Source organism: Artemia sp. Qi Xiang Cuo, chromosome 14, assembly GCF_049724085.1.
Source record: "Artemia sp. Qi Xiang Cuo chromosome 14, ASM4972408v1, whole genome shotgun sequence".
NCBI classification, from domain to species: Eukaryota; Metazoa; Arthropoda; class Branchiopoda; order Anostraca; family Artemiidae; genus Artemia; species Artemia sp. Qi Xiang Cuo.
This window is the reverse complement of record NC_142807.1, coordinates 5,742,108-5,763,731: the sequence shown is the minus strand read 5'-3', so window position 1 is coordinate 5,763,731 and position 21,624 is coordinate 5,742,108. Positions and strand designations below refer to the sequence as shown.

Sequence of the window (21,624 nt, the reverse complement as noted above, 5' to 3'; positions counted from 1 at the left end):
GTTACATTTCGTGGTAAGATTTTGGGAACAGGGGAGCTAAATGATCTTTTAGCAGCTTCATGACACAGTTTTGAACCTTCCTTTGAAGAATACTTGCATAAATTTTCGGCAATTTTTTCCGGATCATTAACTATTTCATCACCAAAAGTTATCTTTTTTATTTGCTCCTTTAATTTTTTATGGCCCAGTACTTCGTTACTTTTTCTTCAGATCTTCTTCATATTTCCTTTAATTTCATTAAATACCTTTTCATAATATGATTTTTCAGCATACCTTTTTACTTTATTCAGTCGATTTCGGTATTCTTAGAAAATCTGGAGTTTCTGATCCATGGGGGTCTTGTAGATAATCTTTATACAAATTATTCTTCATTTTTACAGTGGCAACGATACCAATCGTCATCCATTCCTTCCTTAGAATATTTTTTTTTCTTACCTGTTTAATTAGACAACACTTATCAAACTCCGTAAGAAATGTATCCAGAAACAAATTATAAGGCTCATTTGCGCATTTACTTTTAAAAACTTCCGAGCAATCAACATAGTCTAAATTTTCAGCTAGTTTTTTAAACTATTTTCTGATAAATCTCGATATTTAATCTTATTTTTTGGTACCCTGATATTTATAATATTAAGTCTGCCAATCAACATAAGGTGGTCTGATCCATCATTAATAAGAATGTCAGCCGAACAATCTATTAATAATTGGCCATCAACAAAAATAATATCTATTAGAGTTGCCGAAGACTGTTTTATTATCGTTGGAATTGATACTAAAGGGTAAAAAGAACACGACATCATTATTTTATGGAAATAAACTGGGCCATCAGAATTCAACAGATTATTATTGAAATCACTTATTATAACTGTCTTTTTATTTTCTCTTTTAACATAAGACAAAACCCTTTCAAAAGTATCCGTGGAATTATTATCTGAAAATGATCGCACTTTATCTACTATTCCCATTACAAAGTTTTTCGATCTATACCACCTTGTTTCAATAAACAGAGTTTCAACTTTACCTTCAAGCCAGAGCGAATGGTCATCTGTTACATTATAATCCACTTCACTTTTGATCAAAGCTGTTAGTCTTCCTCTCTGCATAAGAGAACGACCTTTATGCTCAACTTTATACCCTGGAACTGTTAGTCTTCCTCTCGGGTATAAAGATGTTCCACTATCTTTTGTACATTTTGCTAGTCCATCTTTCCATTGTGATCCATCAAATTAAATGTCTGTGAACACATCCTCCTGAACTATCTTGTTTTCTTCGTAATTTTTTAACTGATCATGAGACCCTAACATGAACTAACCGTACACAGTAAGGAGTAAGGAGAACAAATATAAAGACAAAAACAAGAAGGGAAATGTACATGAAGGCAGAAAAGGATATAAAGAAGAGACAAAGGAAAATGAAAAACCTAAACAAAAAGACCCGAATTAATGCAAACACTAAGCTGAGAGTCCTTAACTGATAATATCATTAGCACTTCAGATTTTTCTTATGTTTGAACCCTGCTTAGAAGAAATCTTTTCTTCTATGGACCATTTCTTCTTTGAACCAATTTTATTGCGAGCCAAGTCAAGCAACTGTTTCCTCTTTCTATTTAACTAATCCGACATAAATATACCTGTTTTCGCTAGGTTCGATTTCGCTAGGAAAACGGATTTTGCAACCTCCTGGTTACGAAATACAACGCTAACGGGAGACACGTTAGAACTGCCCGGACTGGATGAAGATTGGAACAGATGAATGTTCAGTATGTGCGACTGCAATATCTGGTAGTCCCATTTTGTTTCCGATTATTTCTCCTTGAGTTGACAACGCTGACTCCTTGAGTTTGCTTTAAACCACTGAAAATAAGTGCATCCAATCTCGTTTTTTGGTCCATATCATCTATTTTCAGTTCGATCACTTCAACTCTGTCCTCCAGGGATCCAATTTGGTTTTTGAGCCCAGATAACATTTTTTTCAAAAGAGCTAAACTTAGCCGAGTATTCAAGCAGGATTGCATCGTGAATTTTGGAAACTATGTCTTCTGCAACAGCAGAGTTGAGCCCCGAAGGAGGAACAGTGCTCAAGTTCTTTTTGTTCATCACAGATTTTTTGTTCAATTTCATTGCGCAAACCACTTTGGATATGCTCTAGTTCTTTTTGTGCGCTATCCACGATGGAGGCAAGAGAAGCCTGATCCAAGTTTAACTTTTCTAAGTAGATACAGCCACCACCCACCCCCGTCCATCATTTCCCAAGACAAACATCCAAAAGTAGTTTCGAGACATAAGTTTTTTTCGGCATTGTTGAAAAGTTCAGAAATTATGAAATTATATGCGTTTGGGGATGTCAACCCCCCCCCCTTCGAGGCCTCAGGGCAAGCGCTGTAAGTTACGCTATTTGTTCATGGTTTACGTATAGTATATGTTATTGAGAAAAGGTATGAATGTTTTACTTTTACTTTCCCAAAATACGAAGGACATTAAGGTGTGTTTCTCAGAGAATGTTGAGCCAAGTGTTGAACTACATCAAAACAAGTTGTGTTTATATAGGTTGTCAAAAGAGTGCAATTCAGGAATGACTGAGTAAATTAATTTGGAATGTTCAGGACAGGATAAGGGAGATAATCAATTGACCAAAAAGGCAGTATTTGTACGCCACTACTACTACAATTGCTGCTACTTCTACTGCTACCACAAGTACTATTATTACTAACACTATTATCACTAAAACTACTACTTCTGTAGTGAGTACTACTAAGGCTGAGGATACTGAAAAAAAGTCTGGAAAACGTTGAGGGGAAAGTTCACCTAAATCAAAACATACTATGTGTATACAGATTGCTGATACGGGCGTATCAGCAATATTTTTGAATGGCTCTTCGTATCAAGAGGAAACTTCAGGAGCATTATGAGTGGGATCTTCAATTGACCAAAAGGCAAAATGTACTTGCTACTACTGCTATTAATCTTGCTACTGCTGTTACTACTAATAATAATACGCTATTGCTGCTGCTACTGTTCTTACTACTACCACTACTACTATGATATTAGTAGAATTAAGGGTACACGCATGAAGGTGAAATTTTGACAGAATATTGAGCGGGAATTTGAACTAAATCAAAATGCACTATGTGCATGTAGATTGTCAAAAGGGCGTATCTCAAGAATTGATTCAGGTATTACGTTGGAACTTTCGGAGAATACTTAAAGGGGAAGATTAATTGTCAAAAAGGTAATATATGCTTGTCACTACTAACACTAATACCACTGCTACTTTTGCTACTACACTACTGCTACTAAACTACTCCAACTATTAATTCAATTGCAACAACTTGTAAAGCTTAGAGTATTAAGGTGAAAAGGGCGTCGAAAGGGTGTCAAAAGTGGACAGCAACAATATGTTTTGAATGGCTTAACGTTTCATGATGAAACTTCCGGGGAATCATGAAAGCGATGTTCAGCTGACCAAAAGGAAATATGCACTAGCAACTACTGCTATTAATACTGCTGCTACTATTGCTACTAATACAACACTAACACTGCAACTACTTCTACTACCACCAAAACTACTGTGATTATAGTAATACTAATGCTAAGTCTATGAAGGTAGAATTTGAAAGAATATCCATGGCAAATTCGAACTAACAGAAGACACTATGTCCATTTAGATTGTCAAAATAGCGTATCTTAAAAATTGATTTGTGTATAAAGTTGGAACTCTCAGGGAATACTTAAAGGGGAAGATCAATTGACCAAAAGGTAATATGTGCACACAACTACTAACACTTCTACTATTGCAACATTTACTATTTCTACTACTACTATTACTATTGCTCCAACTACTACTTCTATCACATCTACTTGTAAGGTTAAAAGCATTAAAATGAAGATTTCAACAAGTATATGAATATACAGGTTATCAAAAGAGTAAATCGACGATGTCATAGCAATGGATCGTATTAAAATGAGAAGTAATACTACTGCTGTGACTACTATTACAACTATACCTAAGGATATGAAGGTGAAATTTTCAGTGAATATTCTTGAAAATTTCTGTTTTACGGATGACAACTTGCCATCCGTATGCAGGTTATCAAAAGGGTAAATCAGCAATATCTTAGGAACAGTTTCGTATGTGAAATTAAAACTTACAACCCTTTTTGTGGGGGATGTTGAACTAACCAAAAGACAGTATTTTCATCATAATGCTACTGTTTCCACTCCTACAACTGCTACTACTGCTACCGTTATTATTACTGCCATTACGACTACTACTGCTACTACTATAACTACTGGTTCTGCTACTACTGCCCTAAGGGTATTACGGCAAAAATTTTGGGCAATATTGTAACTGTATTGAAATAAGTCGAAACATACTATGCCCATATAGATTGTCAAGAGAACGTATCAGCAATGCTTCAAGATCGCTTGATGGTATTAATTTAAAAATTTCCTCGTGTGTTGAAGGGGATGTTGGAAAAAACGCTATGTGCATACTGCTACTAATGCTACTACTACTACTACAATTATTGCTACTACACAAGCAAAGGGTTTTTCAATTTATTCAATTTATTATTAGACGAATAAAAACATTACACAAACATCAATAACAATAAAGATCGTGGAAGAGAACTTGTTATGGACCAAAAAAAAAGAAAAATTAAAATGACACTGAAAAAAAAGATAGAAGAATGAATATGGGTAATTAAAGCAAATTGATTAAAAGTTGAAAGATTAAATTATATTATCAAGTTTTGTTACATTGTTGTAAAGCGTGAAAGGCTCTATTGGATGAACGGAGACAGTGGGCTTCCTAATTATTAATATTATAATAGGTCAGTAGTTGAGGAGGAAGATTATTGTGGAAAGCAGAGTAAGCAAGCGATAAGTTTAGTTTTTGTATGATTTGATCCAGTGTAGCTATGCCATACATATATACAAATATATACAAACCACAGGTTGGATATAGACGGGGAAGCCGAAAAACTGCTTTAATGGCACGGTTTTGGGCAAATTTGAGTTTTTTAGTAAAGGACCGGTTTGTATTTTCCCAAACTGATCCGCAATAAGAAAAGTAAGGAAAAATAAAGGAATAATAGAGGGTAACTAGAATATCAGGAGGAAGAAAATAATTCACACGGTTAATCATAGCTACTTGTCTCAAAATTATTGCTGTGATGTAAGAAATGTGATTAGAGAATGACAAGCATGAGTCAATAAATACACCAAGAAACTTGGCAACCTCCACTTGTGGGAGGATGTCGGAGGAGTACTTGAGACCAAGAGCATACTAGATTACGTCTTTGTTGTAAGAGGATCGGAATAATACTACTTGACTTTTTTTGCTATTAATGATCATGTTATTCGTAAGGCACCACACCTGGACTCTGTTCAGAAGGACTTGGGCAGAGGTTATTGCCAATGGTAAATTTGTGCCAGTGATGAAGATGTTGCTGTCATCAGCAAATAGTACAGGATACATTGAAGGGCCCAGGTCCATAACTAGATCATTGATATATAGGAGAAATAAAATCCGGCCTAGAACGGAGCCTTGCGGGACACCTCTTCGAACAGGTAAGGGCTGAGAGGATATTCCACCTAAGCTCATACTCTTTACTATTCAAGATAGATAATAGTCAAACCGGAAGAGGGGAACACTATAAATACAGCAAATATTTAATTTAATTATTAAAATACTATGACCGACAGTGTCAAAGGACCTGGATAAATCCAAAAATAAGCCCAATACAGTTTTTTTAAGGTCGAGTTGTGAGCGTATGAACTGTCTGGCGTCAATTAGAGCATGAGAAGTTGAAAATTTCGGCCGAAAGCCATATTAGTAAGGAGAAATCAAGGGTACGGAATGCTGACTGCCAAACAGAAAGGGAGACAGACGTCCGAAGATAATTCTCTCGAGCACTTTGAATATAACAGGAAGAATTGAGATTGGGCGGTAATTACCTATCTCAGTTGGATAACCCTTTTTCAGAACTGGAATAACAATGGCTGACTTTAGTAAATCAGGGAAAACTCCGTGGGTTGAAGATTAGTTGGTAATGTGCTTGATGGGCTCGTATACAAAAGGAGACATGGTTTTCAGGAGCTTATTACTTAATCCAAGACACTCAGGTGTAAAACTAATAGGGTGAGAACCGATGATTTGAAGTACCTCATTGCTATCAGTTGGGCAGAAAAACATGGATCTAGAATTGAAGCAAGGGAGTACAGCCTGTAAGGAGGAGCGGAAGTCAGTATCAGGAATATTAACAAAATAACTGTTAACTGCGTCAGGCTCATGTAAAGGTTCATTTAATTTGCAATTTGTTTCTTTAAGGTAAATATGTATAGACTTTGATTTTCTATTGTTTTGAGAGTATATCATTAATGGCGGACGAAATCTTTTTCAGGTTTCCTTTGCAACTGAGAATTTTTGTATAATAATAATTTTTCTTCGCCTCGCGGATGAGTTTAGTGTATAAGTTTTTATAATTTTTATAATTTGATAGGTCAATATCACAACTGGTCTTATAGGCTACCTAATATAATTTGTGTTTACGATTGAGGAGACAATGAGGCTATGTGACATCAAGGCGCATATAGGGATAGTTTTCCGGTTAGGTTTACGAATATGAAAAGTTGAATGGATAATCTTACTTAGCCTTTGAGCAAAACCATTACCTCTTGACAATTTAAAACATCGGACCAGTCAGTGGTTCTTAGACAATCGATAAAACGGGTTATATTTGCAGAGCTGTAATTTCTAGTATGTCTTGGGATATTAATTCTAGAGCGTGGAGGTAGTGGTTGCGAAGGTAGTGACAAGTAAATAGGAAAATGGTCTGACAGATCCGAAAATATTATATTTGAGGACAGGTCATTTCCCAGAAAAGTAGATACTAAAATGTTATCAATTAATGTTGAAGTTGATCTCACAGGATCAACTTTACTGCGGAAAAAATTGTGCGTAGAAGATCACTCGCGGTTACTGATTCAAAATAAGTGTCAGATTCAATATTTTTACCAACATTGAGTAGGTTAAAATTAAAGTCCCCAAGAACTATTGCCTTCTTATGGGGTAGATAAATAAAATTAGAGAAATCATCAAACAGATTAGAAAAACATGAGGTCGGAAATGGAGGAGGTTTATAAAACAAGAGAGTATATAGGTATTTTGGCCGATAACTATGTTAAAAATTATTGAATAAATACATCTGAGATTTATTTGGGTATAGAAAATAAATTCGCCCTCTGAGCCTGGTAAAATTTACAATCGAACGGATGTAAAGTGAAATACCCCCTGAACACTTTGTCAATCTCCTGGGCATATGGATTATTTGGTAACCAGTGAATAAAAAATCACTAGTGTCATCTAGTGTCATCAATGGCCTGCGCAATAGCCTACTGCACAGTGACAGGAAGACCTTCGTCGACAAGAAAGCCAACGATCTTGAAGATGCCTCGAGAAAAGGAGACACATGCTCCCTCTACAAACACCTCCCCGAGCTGACGGAAGGGAGGACTTCCACCGTGAGCCGTGTTTTTCTGCTGACGGAAGCATGCCGGATGACGATGCAGGCCAACTCTCTGCCTGGAGCAGTCACTTCTCAACGCTTTTGAATGCCGAGGCAGTTGCTCAACCTGACCCCGATCTAATTCAAGCAGCAATGACCATATCCAAGGGTACTTCCTACCTCGTCTCGCAACCGTTTACCACCTTTGAGATCCGAAATGCTGTAAAACGGTTAAATAATAATCGAGCCCCCGGCGTCTGTGGTATTTCTGCAGAGTTCCTCAGGTACGGGAGTGCAGCGATGATTCTGTGGCTCCAGCTAATCTTCTCAGCTGTATGGACGCTGGAAAGCATACCGAATGACTGGCGTGCTGGCATCATATTGCCGCTCTGGAAACGTAAGGGCAGCCGTCAAATCTGCTCCAACTATCGTGGGATCACGCTTCTCTCCGTTCCTGGCAAACTCTTCGCCATGTCACTCCTGGACAGGTGTTCCACCTTTTAGCGTTGAAAGAGAAGAGTCCAGCAAGCCGGATTCATGCCCGGCAGGTCGACGACGGAGCAAATGTTTACTATGTGCCAGTTGATCGAGAAGACGCGGGATTTCCACCAAAAAGCGTACATCGCGTTCGTGGACTTTAAGGCTGCCATCGATTCTGTTGATCGCCGTTCACTTTGGCTGATACTAAGAACTACGGGTCTACCCAAGAAATATTTCTCACTCTTTGAAAAGCTGTATGAGGATACGGAAAGCTGCGTGCAAGTAAATGGAAGACGCAGTCCCACCTTCCCGGTGAAGACTGGCGTGCGGCAAGGTTGCACCGCCGCTCCCGAGCTTTTCAACTGCGTCATAGACCATGTTATGGCCAGCACGATGAATCGCCTTCAATTCGGTCTTCAGTTCGGAGACCAGGTACTCTCTGATGCTGACTTCGCCGACGAAATAGCGCTAGTTGCGAGCACCGTCGATAAGATGACCAAAGCTCTCCAGGTGCTTTCAGAAGAAGCCTCAAAAGTTGGACTGAAGATCAACTGGCAGAAAACCAAAGTTATACTACTTGAGCCCCCCACATCCCGTTCTACTATAAAGGAAGTCAACATTGGAAACAACCGAGTAGATGTGGTTGAAGACTTCACTTACCTAGGATCTATTCTGTTGAAGGATTGCTTCATCACAAAAGACCTTACATCTCAAATTGCCAAAGCTTTAGCACTTGTTGGGAGGCTTAGTAGCATCTGGTGAAGGCGCTTTTCCAAAACGTGCATATACAATGCGTTCCGTCAGCATCGTCCTGCTGTATGGAGTGGAGACAGGGCCAGCTGCCAAAACTATCCTAAGCGCCATCGATGTGACTCAGATGGAACACATCTAAAGAACCGAAAGACTTAACTGTACTGATTTCGTTAGGAATAATACTTTCCTATAACGCACGCCTCAAACTCCTGTCTCGACACAGCTCACCCAGCGCTCTATTTGGTGGTAAAGCCACCTCATTTGCACGCCACGAGACGCCCCAGGACGGGTTGCATTTGACTTCGGCCCCACCCTACACAGCTGGAAGCGACCCAGAAGAAGCCCACACACTAGGTGGAGAGACAAAACAAATGAAGTCCTCACCCAAGCCCACATCCCGGTGGAAGAAGCTGTGATCTTTGCGAGCGATAGGTCAACCTGAAGGCGCCTAGTCTCATCGTTCTCCACGCCGAACCCTCGGCAGGAGCCTTAAGTCAAGTAAAGTGTCATCATTATCGGAAAGCCATGTCTCTGTTAATTCTATTACGTCAAAAGGGCAAACACCATTGAATAAAATTAAATCTTTAAACTTGAGCCACTTATCCCGGATACTTCTGATTTTGAAACAAAGAACATTAAGGGAATTATTATTGACTAGTTTTGGCTTCACATTGGTAGCAAAATCGAGAATATCAAGGTATTTACAATTAGCATGAGTTAAGGTACCATCGGGGCTGCTTATAGGGTTGGCTTGCTGGTTACTTTCTATATTGGAATAGTTATTAGAAAGGGATATATTAGTTAAAAACGAAAATTCACGCATTCATTAGTCGTCAGGCATTCTTCTTGGGTATCTTCTCGCTTGGGTTTTGCTTTGAACATCATGAGGGGTCGTCAATTTCTGTGTTACTGTGCTGGTCGGCTTTTTCTTGTTTGTTTTTTGTTTTGTTTTTTTTGCTATGGCTTGGTGCTTCTACCATCGTTTCAGGTGCTGGTGATTCTTTCAAATTTCTGGGGAACTTGGTAACAGTTGGGATCGTAGGAAATGTTGAGTTTGAATGGAATTCCATACCTTCTTTGAAGGATAAAAGTTGGGCCCTAGCTGTTTGCCGGATTTACTCTCCTAAAAGCGTAGTAATGGCCTTTTTTAAGGATATTTTTCAGTTCAACTGGTTCAATGCCAACCTCGATAAGATGGGAAACTGTGAGATCAGTGTCTAACCTTTGCCATTCTTGATCATAATGATGAATAACTTGTGGATATAAGAAAACCGGAATCTGGGAAGATGACGTCTTCGATTTGGCGTTAAGTAGAGGGAATTGAGTGGAACATTGGGTAAATGAGCAACCTTTATCTATTGTGGTTGGGACCTGTTTTCACTGGTTCTTTGAAACTTCAGTTTGGCTGTTTAAGGGTCGATTTGGAGTTGGTTGTCTAGGGATTGTAGTGGCTCCGACGGAGTATTGCAAGTTCAATCTCACAGAGGTTCGGAGGATCTCGGCTCTCTTGTGATAGTCCAGACAAAGTTGCTTTTCAAGTGCCGTGTGCCCCTTATTATTACAATTTCTACAGTAGGCGTCTTTCTTGGTGCAATTTTCTGTAACGTGGCTAGGTTTAGCACATTTTCGACATGATTTGAGTGACTGTTTACAATTAGTTTTGCAATGACCATGAGCTAGGCAAATTGTGCATTGTAGGGGCTTTGGTTTATAGGACTTATGACGAAGTGCCATACTAAACAAAGAAATTTTTCTCTGCAACTCGTTTTTGCATACAATGAGTACTGAGCGACTGGTTATAAAATTACCATCATTTTCCCCCAAAGAATCAATGACCCGAAGAATAAATTAGTTCAGCTGTAAATTCTTCTATTGATATACCGGTGTCAACACCATAAATCACGTATTTATACGACTTTTCTACTTCTTTTGAAGTGGCAAAGATTTTGGAACCCTCAAGGAATAGTTCCTTGGACTTTGAAAGGACTGAATTCACGGCCTTGTGAGAGGTATTAAATAAAAAAAACAAGTTTTTTTAACTGAAAGTAAGGAACGACGTTAAAACTTAAAACGAACAGAAATTATTCCGTATATGAAGGGGGCTGTCCCCTCCTCAACGCCTTGCTCTTTACGCTAAAGTTTGGCGTTGAAAGTTTTTTTATTGTTTAAAAAAATAGAGTTGTGAGAAAGTCAAACTTTAGTGTAAAGAGCGAGGCGTTGAGGAGGGGACAGCCCCCTTCATATACGGAATAATTTCTGTTCGTTTTAAGTTTTAACGTCGTTCCTTAATTTCAGTTAAAAAAACTTGTTTTTTTTATTTAATTTTTGAACGTTTTTGAATTAATGCAGGTTTTGATTTTGGCTCACCGTACATGAATAATTAAAACAAAATTTGCATATTATATTTGGTTAAATGGCTTTCTCGAAACTTGTTTAATTTTATTTACGAACGTTTTTATTAGTAATAAATATACGTAACTTAGAATTAACTTACGTAACGAACTTCTATATTCATAAATTTTTAACACGTATATTAGGGGTTCGCCCCCTAGTCAATACCCTGCTCTTTAAACTATAGTTCGAATTTTTTTTCCAGTTCTTTAAAAATAACCTCTTAATCACAATCAGTTGATCAGTTGAAAAACTTGTTTTTTTATTTAATTCCTGATCTTTCTCTTTAATTAAATAAAAAAAACAAGTTTTTTTAACTGAAAGTAAGGAACGACGTTAAAACTTAAAACGAACAGAAATTATTCCGTATATGAAGGGGGCTGTCCCCTCCTCAACGCCTCGCTCTTTACGCTAAAGTTTTTTTATTGTTTAAAAAAATAGAGTTGTGAGAAAGTCAAACTTTAGTGTAAAGAGCGAGGCGTTGAGGAGGGGACAGCCCCTTCATATACGGAATAATTTCTGTTCGTTTTAAGTTTTAACGTCGTTCCTTACTTTCAGTTAAAAAAACTTGTTTTTTTTATTTAATTTTTGAACGTTTTTGAATTAATGCAGGTTTTGATTTTGGCTCACCGTACATGAATAATTAAAACAAAATTTGCATATTATATTTGGTTAAATGGCTTTCTCGAAACTTGTTTAATTTTATTTACGAACGTTTTTATTAGTAATAAATATACGTAACTTAGAATTAACTTACGTAACGAACTTCTATATTCATAAATTTTTAACACGTATATTAGGGGGTTCGCCCCCTAGTCAATACCCTGCTCTTTAAACTATAGTTCGAATTTTTTTTCCAGTTCTTTAAAAATAACCTCTTAATCACAATCAGTTGATCAGTTGAAAAACTTGTTTTTTTATTTAATTCCTGATCTTTTTCTTTAATAATGCTGGGAAATTCGGCGCCCCCTTCATAGCAATGTCCCTTCCCCCATGAAAACTTCCTTCATGGAAAGATCCTTCCATATAGCCCCCGACCCTCTCCTTCCCCCACCTACCAGAAAAAATATCCTCTGAAAAAGTCTGTATACATCCCAATAACCAATACTATATGTTAACATTGAGTAAAGTTCATAACTTTCAGCCCTCCCCCTGGGGACTTTGGGGGATCAAGTCATCCTAAAAGACATTTTTATCATATTTTCGACCATGCTGAACAAAATGGCTATCTCAAAATTTTGATCGTGTGACTTTGGGAAAAAAATGAGCGTGGGAGGGGGTCTAGTTGCCCTCAATTTTTTTGGTAACTTAAAAAGGGCAATATAACTTTTAATTTCCGTTCCAATGAGCCCTCCCACTATATTCTAGGACCACTGGGTCGATACTATCACCCCTGGGAAAAAGAAAAAAAAAAAAAAAAAAAAAAAAAAAAAAAAAAAAATAAAAAACCAAACGTTATATTTCTTATTGCAAAAAATGGAAAATTAAACATTTTTTTATATTGGAGCTTGAATACTCTACAGTAGGGTTCTCTGATACGCTGAATATGATGGTGTGATTTTAATTAAGGTTCTATAACTTTTAGTGGGTCTTTCCCCCTTTTTTCGAAAATCAGCCAAATTTTCTCAGGCACGTAGCTTTTGATGGGTAAGACTAAACTTGATGAAACTTATATATTTGAAATCAAAATTAAAATCTGATTCTTTTGATGTATCTATTGGTATCAAATACCCGTTTTCTAGAGTTTCGGTTACCATTGAGCCGGGTCGCTCCTTACTTACAGTTCTTTACCACGAACTGTTTGATAATGCTGGGAAATCCGGCGCCCCCTTCATAGCAATGTTCCTTCCCCCATGAAAACTTCCTTCATGGACAGATCCTTCCATATAGCCCCCGCCCCTCTCCTTCCCCCACCTACCAGAAAAATCTCCTCTGAAAAAGTCTGTATACTTCCCAATAACCAATACTATATGTTAACATTGAGTAAAGTTCATAACTTTCAGCCCTCCCCTGGGGACTTTGGGGGATCAAGTCATCCTAAAAGACATTTTTATCATATTTTCGACCATGGTGAACAAAATGGCTATCTCAAAATTTTGATCCGGTGACTTTGGGAAAACAATGAGCGTGGGAGGGGGCCAAGTTGCCCTCCATTTTTTTCTGGTCACTTAAAAAGGGCACTAGAACTTTTTATTTCCATTCCAATGAGCCCTACCACGATATTCTAGGACCACTGGGTCGATACGACCACTCCTGGAAAAAAAAAAAAAAACAAACAAACAAACAAACAAACAAACAAATAAACACGCATCCGTGATCTTTCTTCTGGCAAAAAAATGGAAAATTCCACATTTTTGTAGATAGGAGCTTGAATACTCTACAGTAGGGTTCTCTGATACGCTGAATATGATGGTGTGATTTTCATTAAGGTTCTATAACTTTTAGGGGTCTTTCCCCCTTTTTCGAAAATCAGCCAAATTTTCTCAGGCACGTAACTTTTGATGGGTAAGATTAAACTTAATGAAACTTATATATTTGAAATCAGAATTAAAATCTGATTCTTTTGATGTATCTATTGGTATCAAAATCCCGTTTTTTAGAGTTTCGGTTACCATTGAGCCGGGTCGCTCCTTACTTACAGTTCGTTACCACGAACTGTTTGAAAATAAAGATCTATCAGACCGTCTTTCAGGAAAACAACTTCAAAAGTTGAATTAGCTAGTAGAAATTTAGGCTATCTAATATCCATTAACCGATCACTAGTAAAGGGTTGACCATTGGTTTTCTCGATGGTCACAATATAATAATATGGCTGATCTAAAGAGCTAGGTAGTGATTCAATTGGTGGGGAATCATCAGGGAGTAATATAATCTCAGGTTGGAGTTCTTCAGGGGGTTCAAGTTCAAGTTCTTTATTAATCAATAAAAAAATTTTTTGACAAAACTATCAAATTAATTACCCACAGTGAGAATAACTCGTGTGTGGGTTTATATACACTCAACAATAAATAAAAAATAATATCTCCATATACCGGCATAAAAAGAATGCTCTTCAACTCTCCGTACGGTAATAACAAACACACTCCTCAACAAATCAAAATAACCAAATAAATAAACTGAAATGAGCAGCATCCACCCCAAAAAATAACTCAACTTAATAATTACTGATTAAGTAATTAATTAATCTATTTTATTATTAACCAATGAATTATTCAAATAAGTAAAACTGTGGAATTTATTCCGATTATATATAATGCTATGCCTTGGTGAAAAACAGGGCCTTTCAGATTTTATTAAAGCCTGACGAACATCAGAACTGTCACTGGTCCAATATGCATGCAAAACCTGATTATCATCCTGAAAAAAAATTATTATGCAAATAAAAACACTCAGGAAAAAGACCTTGAACGTATTTAATCATATTAAGAACAGAATGGAAAGAAGAAAAAAGATCCAGTGGAAGAATATTTAAAATTTGATACATTCATCTTGTTGACGATTTATCAGGGTAAGAAAACAGGCTAGGCAGGCAATTTTTCAATAAATGTAGAGCTTTATTTTGTTGCCTTTGAAGATGAATAATATTATTTTTAAAATTATTAAAGAAAAAAATGGGACAGTAATTTATATATGAATGCACTAGAGAATGATAAAGAAATTTCAGGGCAAAAAACGGCAGAACAAATGTCAGATGATTCATCATTCCAATATTTCTTGCCAGTTTCATGCGAAGATAAATTACATGGCTTTTAAATGATAAACTTGAATCCAGTATTATCCCAAGATATTTAATATCATCAACTCTTTCAATTTCAATGGGTAGGTCTTGAATATTAATCATCCTAATTTCCGGTGCTGTTTTCCCAGTACGAGAGAAGATGATGAATTTTGTCTTATTACAGTTAATAGTCAATTTATTTCTCAAAAACCATAAGATAAGCATCGACAGCGCTGGTTCCAACCTAAGCTTCAAAGATCTAGAGTCGGGGCTGCTTACATCGCATGCCGTATCATCGGCGAACAATATGTTAAGGTCAATATCATTGATGGTATTACTGATATCATTAACATAGATAAGAAATAGGAGTGGACCCAAAATAGAGCCCTGTGGGACTCCGACTGACTCAGATTGAGATACTGATGAGGAAGATGTATCACCTCCGTCTACATACTGATTTCGGTTTTTTTAGTTATGAAACGATCAAATCATGAATTGGGCCTTTTATGCCGCAGTTATCCAGTTTAGCATGCAATATTTTTTGGGTAATTGTATCATATTTCCTTTTGATGTAAAAAAAAATTGTAGCAAGAATATCACCTTTGTCAAGGGTGCCATGAACAAACTGAGTCATTGCCATAATCGCATGCTCATTAGAGGGAGACTTTTAGAACCTAAATTGCAATGGACTAAAAAATTTAGATTTCATTAGAAAGCTGACTATATGGTTATGTAGGCACTTTTGAAGCAACTTTCCAAATGTAGACAGGATCAAAATTGGCTGATAGTTTGTTGCGTTCTTCGGGTCTCCTTCCTTTTTACAAAGAGATAATTCTAGCAGACTTGAAACAAGATTCCGGAAATCTTCCGGTTTTGAAACAGAGGTTGAACACATGGAAAAGCGTGTTTACAATATTTGGTGTTATACACTTAATCAGATTAGTCGACTACCCATAAATCCCTTGCGAAGATACATTCTTAAATAGGATTGTTGAAAGTAAAAGTTCATCTGGGGTTACAGAATTAAAAAAAATTGAGCAATTGAGAGATGGGGGTTGATATGATTGAAAGTCCTCTCCAGTTTCATTATCCAGATGACGGGCCAGGTTGTTTCCAGCAGTTGACGTGGTTTCCTCACCAATTTTTGCAAAGTGTATATTTAATGCATTGATAACTTCCACTTTCCCTGTAGCCAGTTTAGTTCCATCTTCAGCTATTAATTCCTCAGGAAGATCATGGGTCTTATGTTTTCCTAAGCGCTGATTAATTATTTCCAATGTTTTCTTGGGGGACCCTTCTGCTTCAACAAAGGCTTCGACGAAGTAATGGCTTTTTGCTGATCTTAAATTTTTGTTAAACAATTTTTGTATCTTCAAAATTCAGCTAATTTAACTTCAGATGGATTCATTAAGTATACCTTATATAACAGATTCTTATTTTTTATTGATACCAGCAATCCAGGAGATATCCAAGGCTTAATCGGTTTATACTATTTCTTCTTGATATTTGACGGAAAGGAAAGCATATTGAAACAACGTTTAAACTGATTCACAAAACATTCAGCAGCAAAATCAGGGTCCGAAGACTCTAAACAAGAAGAAAAGTCACTTGAAGAAAGCAATATTTTAAGTTTACTTAAGGGGTTTCCATTAGGCATCCTCATATTTCTATTAGTAGGCCTATTAAACTCTGTAATCAAGTGAAAGTTGGTCACACGCATCAAATGGTCTGAAAAATATTCAATAACCACGTCACTAGACTTTAGTTCCAGATTCGTAAACAAATTATCAATAAAGGGAAGCAGAATCTTTCATTATTCTTGTTGGGACTCTATAAGCTGGTTAGAGACCACCGGATAAGCAAACTGATAACAAATTAGTCCCGTCAGAAGATATTCAGAGGAAATTACCACTTGAATTATTAGAATTATATAAATCAATATTAAAGTCACCCATGAAAACTATTTTTGGATATTTTTTTCGAAGCAATAAGCACAAAATCATCAATAAGTTCAATGAATCTTGAAGCAGGAGAACTTGGAGGCCGGTAAAAAACACAACACAAAATTTTCATACCATTTATATCTATTTTAACTGCCAAAAATTCAAACACCATTTCTAGATATAGGTTATAATAGTTACTCAACAAATCTGACTGAATTGTGGATTTAATGAAGAAACCAACTCCATCCTGTTTTATATTAATCAGATTACTATGAAAAAAGTATAATCCCGAATATTAATAAAATAATTTGCTTAATTATTGAAAAATGTCTCACAAGAGGTAAAAACATCTATAATGGGGTGAGACATAAATAGGGATATTCCATCAAAAATATTTAGTAACCTGCGACAGTTCAAAAATTCCATTCTAAAATTAGAGCCTTTATTTAAAATTTGGTTGGGGAGTAGATATTTATTGGTGGGGGTGATCTAATTGCATCATTTTTTTTCTTTTTTGCCAGGGGTTTCACCAGTACTTTTGGCTTGAAGGATGTTTAGGGCTTGTGTCCCCTTAAGATGTGTGGTTGATTTAGACAGAGGAGTCGGGGGGGGGGGGGGGTTCTATTTTGTTTGAGATTTTAAGACAGGAAAGATGAGACAAATATTTCTTTTTTAGGAGGCTCCATTTTGTCAGACATGATCAATTTGAAACTAAAAATTTCACCTCTTATTTTTTTCACTGTTCGGGACTATAGTACAAATCCTATAATCCCATCAACAAAAACCAAGGCCACTAATATCACTTAGGAAAGTCCAGGAAAATTCACGGTCTGTAAATGTTCAAGTTACACACGGGAAATTTCGACTGGCAAATACCAAGAGTGAAAACACTAATTAGATTTTAAGACAGCGGAAGCGAGTTCATAACTCATGCTAATGCTACTACTACTACTACTACAATTATTGCTAACTACACAATGCAAAGGGTTTTTGCACATTTATTCAATTTATTATTAGACGAATAGAAACATCACACAAACATCAATAACAATAAAGATCGTGGAATGAGCTAACTTGTTATGGACCAAAACAAAGAAAATTAAAGTGACACTGAAAAAAAAGATCAGAAGAATGAATATGGGTAATTAAAGCAACTCTGATTAAAAGTTGATAAGATTCAAATTATATCTAATCAAAGTTTTAGTTAGCCATTGTTGTAAAGCGTGAAAGGCTCTATTGGATGAACGGAGACAATGGGCTTCAATGGCCATTGCGTAGGTCAACCCCCCACAGTTCTGTAATTTGCCCATTATGTTTAAAAAATAAATGCACTTGAAAAAATACATTTAAAATTTTTCACTTTTATAACTTTAATAAATCAAATATTATTAACATTTTAAGGAATAAATATCAGCAATATGTATATTAAATTGACAATGCACATTCATTTGCATTTTTTCAGCAAAGTCCAAATTATATTCTGCCCTTGGGAAGGCATAGGGGTTTTGAGCCCTACCCGTGTTAATTTCTTTTCGTTTTGAGTTTGACTCGGTTATTTATCGCAATTTCTGCTCGTTTTTGGTTTCATTTATTTATCGATGCCAATTTGTGGTAGTTTTACGCTTGGTAGATTATTTAATTCTATTTTTGCTTAGTTTTTGTTTAATGGAGCACTTTAGTTTTCTTTGAAAAAATCATTTTGTGGAAAAGTGTTTTTTTTTTTTTTAGTTAATCAATTGTAAAACTCCATGTTAAGGCCACGCCTAACTTTTAAAACAATCAAGGGTCATAGAACCACTTGCACATGATGAATGCCGAGCCTGTGGACGGGTAACTGATTTCTTGAAAACTGGGCCTTTGAAGATTTAATACCCTAAACAGCCAAAGCTTAAAAAAAAGTGTTTAAAAATGATTTGGCAAAAGTAAAAAATAAAAGGTTTTTTAATTTTTTAGGGTGATTCATTAGTCACATCATGCTGGTACGATACAACAAATAGAGAAAATGTTACTCTTGGCGGCTTTAGCATTTCTGACGAAATGTGTGTCAATTACATTCATTATTATCCCAAAGCCGATTTGGAAGTATGTAAGAGCTCAGTCTCAGACCAGAAGCTGGACGACTACTTTGAATTCATGAACAGGTATTTGAAAGTTATTCTAATTTTCAGCGAAGGGACGTTCACGTTTATTTCTGATGACATGTCTGGCCCTGTTTAGGTTTCTTTTTCTAGGTCTCCCAGTTTTCAGTGATATAACATTTATAATCACGAAAGAGAAATTAACATGACCAGGTTTTTAACATAATCTGAGTTGATTTCGTTTATGATCTGTTTCTTTTTTTTGTGGTTTCAAATAAGCCTATGCTAAAGCTGAAATCCACCCGACTTGTAAAAAAGAAACGATTGCACATTTCAAATTCTCATTTGTAATTATAAGCAACGGAATACCCCAGGGGATTTTTCAAGGTCTCAAATCTTAGTTCAGGGTCACAGTTTACCTCCTTATCCAAGTTTAGGGCATGAAACGGTTCGTTAGCTCCATGTTTAGAGTTTGCCGAGCTTCTTTATCTTGCACCTTACCAATGTCGACCAGCTTACAATGCAGCTTACCAATTATATATAACACAAGAACACTACCCCATAATACTGAACACTGGAGGAGCTAGGAGAAGCATGCAAGCAGAAATTCGAATAAGGGTCTAAAATTTACAATTTACAAAACAGAGAAAATTAAAGACAAAATACAAGAAAATGCGAGAAAAATAGTAAAAATATTGAGAAGTTTAGAGAGTTTGTGCCATTGAATTAAAGCCACCCCGTCTGTCATCTTCCTTTATGTAGAAGTTTTTCTATGTTATGGCTTTAAACGCCATAACTGTAACTCATATTTGGCTGAAAAACAAAGACGTGTCGTGGGCTTAACGTCTCCACTTCTCCTCCACAGCATAAGTTTTATTCCTATTTGGCCAAAAAACTAAGACGTATTGGAAGCTTGACGACTCCACATCTCCTCTACAGCATAAATATTATTTCTGTTTGGCTGAAAAACTAAGACATGTTGTGAGATTGACGTCTCCACTGCTCCTCAACAGCATAGATATTATTCCTATTTTGCTGGAAAATTAAAACATGTTGGAGACTTGACTTCTCCGGCGTCTTTTCACTTGTCACTGTCTGTCTTCTATGCACACTAATTTTTGGTTCTGATTTTGCCTTGTGTCTCTCTAGTATTTCTTTGATTCTATGTCCTTGCTTTAGCTCCTGTATCCATGGTTCCTTGCTTTTAGCAGAGCCCAATTTATCAACTTGTGGGTCCATAACAAAAAATCATCATTGGGACCTAAAATTTGGTGATATCATGGCATGATTCGAACTAACAAAGGTGTAAAAAGGTTGGAACTTTGAAGGAGATTTTTTCACTTTGAATTTAGAACAATCAGAAAAAATTATGTTTCTACCCGAACTTTTCTAGGATGGGGTTACTTTAAGATAAATCTCGGGGGAAAGCCTCAGAGATGAGGTATCAATATACATTTACAGACTAATATGCATTTTATTGGCGGATGGCCAATCGTCAAATGTTTACTTTTTTGAAAAAAAATGTGATCTGTATGGCTGCCTTCCGTTTTACAATACTATTTTCTGTTAAAAATTTATAAAAATAAAATTAATTAAATAAATGAATTAAAATGCGCTCTATAGTACTTAATCACAAATGCAATACTTGCTTATTACTCCGCAAAATTTATCGTACTTTACAGTTGAGGCTTTTTGGTGCGTCCAATGCTTTCAGTAATCTATTAGTCTATGTCTCCTCGAGTATCGTCAATTTATTCAATTTATGAAACACATGTGAAGTGAAGAGGCCCTTAGCTTATTTTTAAAAATGGATGCCTTTTCGTTCACAACTTTTTGAGGTAATAATTAGAACTGTGAGACAAAATTTCTGCGTTTGAACTTCCAAAACAAAATACGTAGAGAATTTCACATTTATTATGGATTAAGGACGTATATTTTTTCAGTTGCAATTACAAATTACGTAAGTTGACCAGGTCTTAGTATAAGTAACCAAACATTATTTCCGATTGACTCATCAAGAAGGAATTAAGTGATTACACAGCATGCTACTTATCCTAGCTTTCTTGGCAGCAGTAACCGAAACATCATGTATATATGGATATTAGTTTGCTCTGTTGGTAAAAATCCACATAATACCTTGGTAGTTATGGTAGCCTATTTATATTATGAGGGTCTTATCAAGGTCATAATGGCTGATTATGTGGTACATATTTTCTCTGGATGACAAAATAACAGTAAAAGCTTCTGAAGTCTTTCAGAATATTTCAAGGAAGAGGCCCAGGAGGGATCAAATGTTGGCAGGTGTTTTTTGGCTTTTTGAAAAGGAAATCTAACCATTGAAAATTGGATCACTTTCAAACAAACTTTAACCAGACAAAAACTACAAAAACCTCAAGAAAACTCAGTTTGAACTGATGAGCAAGAGAAAACGGTTTTTTCACCGATTATACTCCAAGAAATTGTGACGTTGGCTGAAGACGAAGAAGGTCAGGAAGTAATGCATCAACTTTAGATTGAGATAGAACAAAATTACCATGACCAGTGATATTCATGAATTGCATCAGTGGGCATTTAGTATAGTTTTTAGTAATTGTACAATTAGTACAATTAGTATACTATAAGAGCTATTAGTATTGCTGTTATAGTATCGTTTATTTGATACAAAAAAAAACGCAGGGCCATGAACACAAAAAAAAGAACAAAATACGATTAAAGGATTCCACTCAAACTTTTGATCAAGACGATTAAAGCACA

General features: G+C 36.2%; 1 protein-coding gene across 1 annotated transcript in view; it reads left to right on the top strand.

Annotated features, from left to right (window-relative positions):
* Positions 1 to 21,624, top strand: part of Tbh (Tyramine beta hydroxylase) — a 212,542-nt gene that overhangs the window by 176,740 nt on the left and 14,178 nt on the right. Inside the window, exon 8 of the mRNA XM_089100600.1 lies at positions 18,746 to 18,933. Coding sequence (XP_088956726.1) covers positions 18,746 to 18,933 — 188 coding nt within the window. The remainder of the gene's footprint in view (positions 1 to 18,745; positions 18,934 to 21,624) is intronic.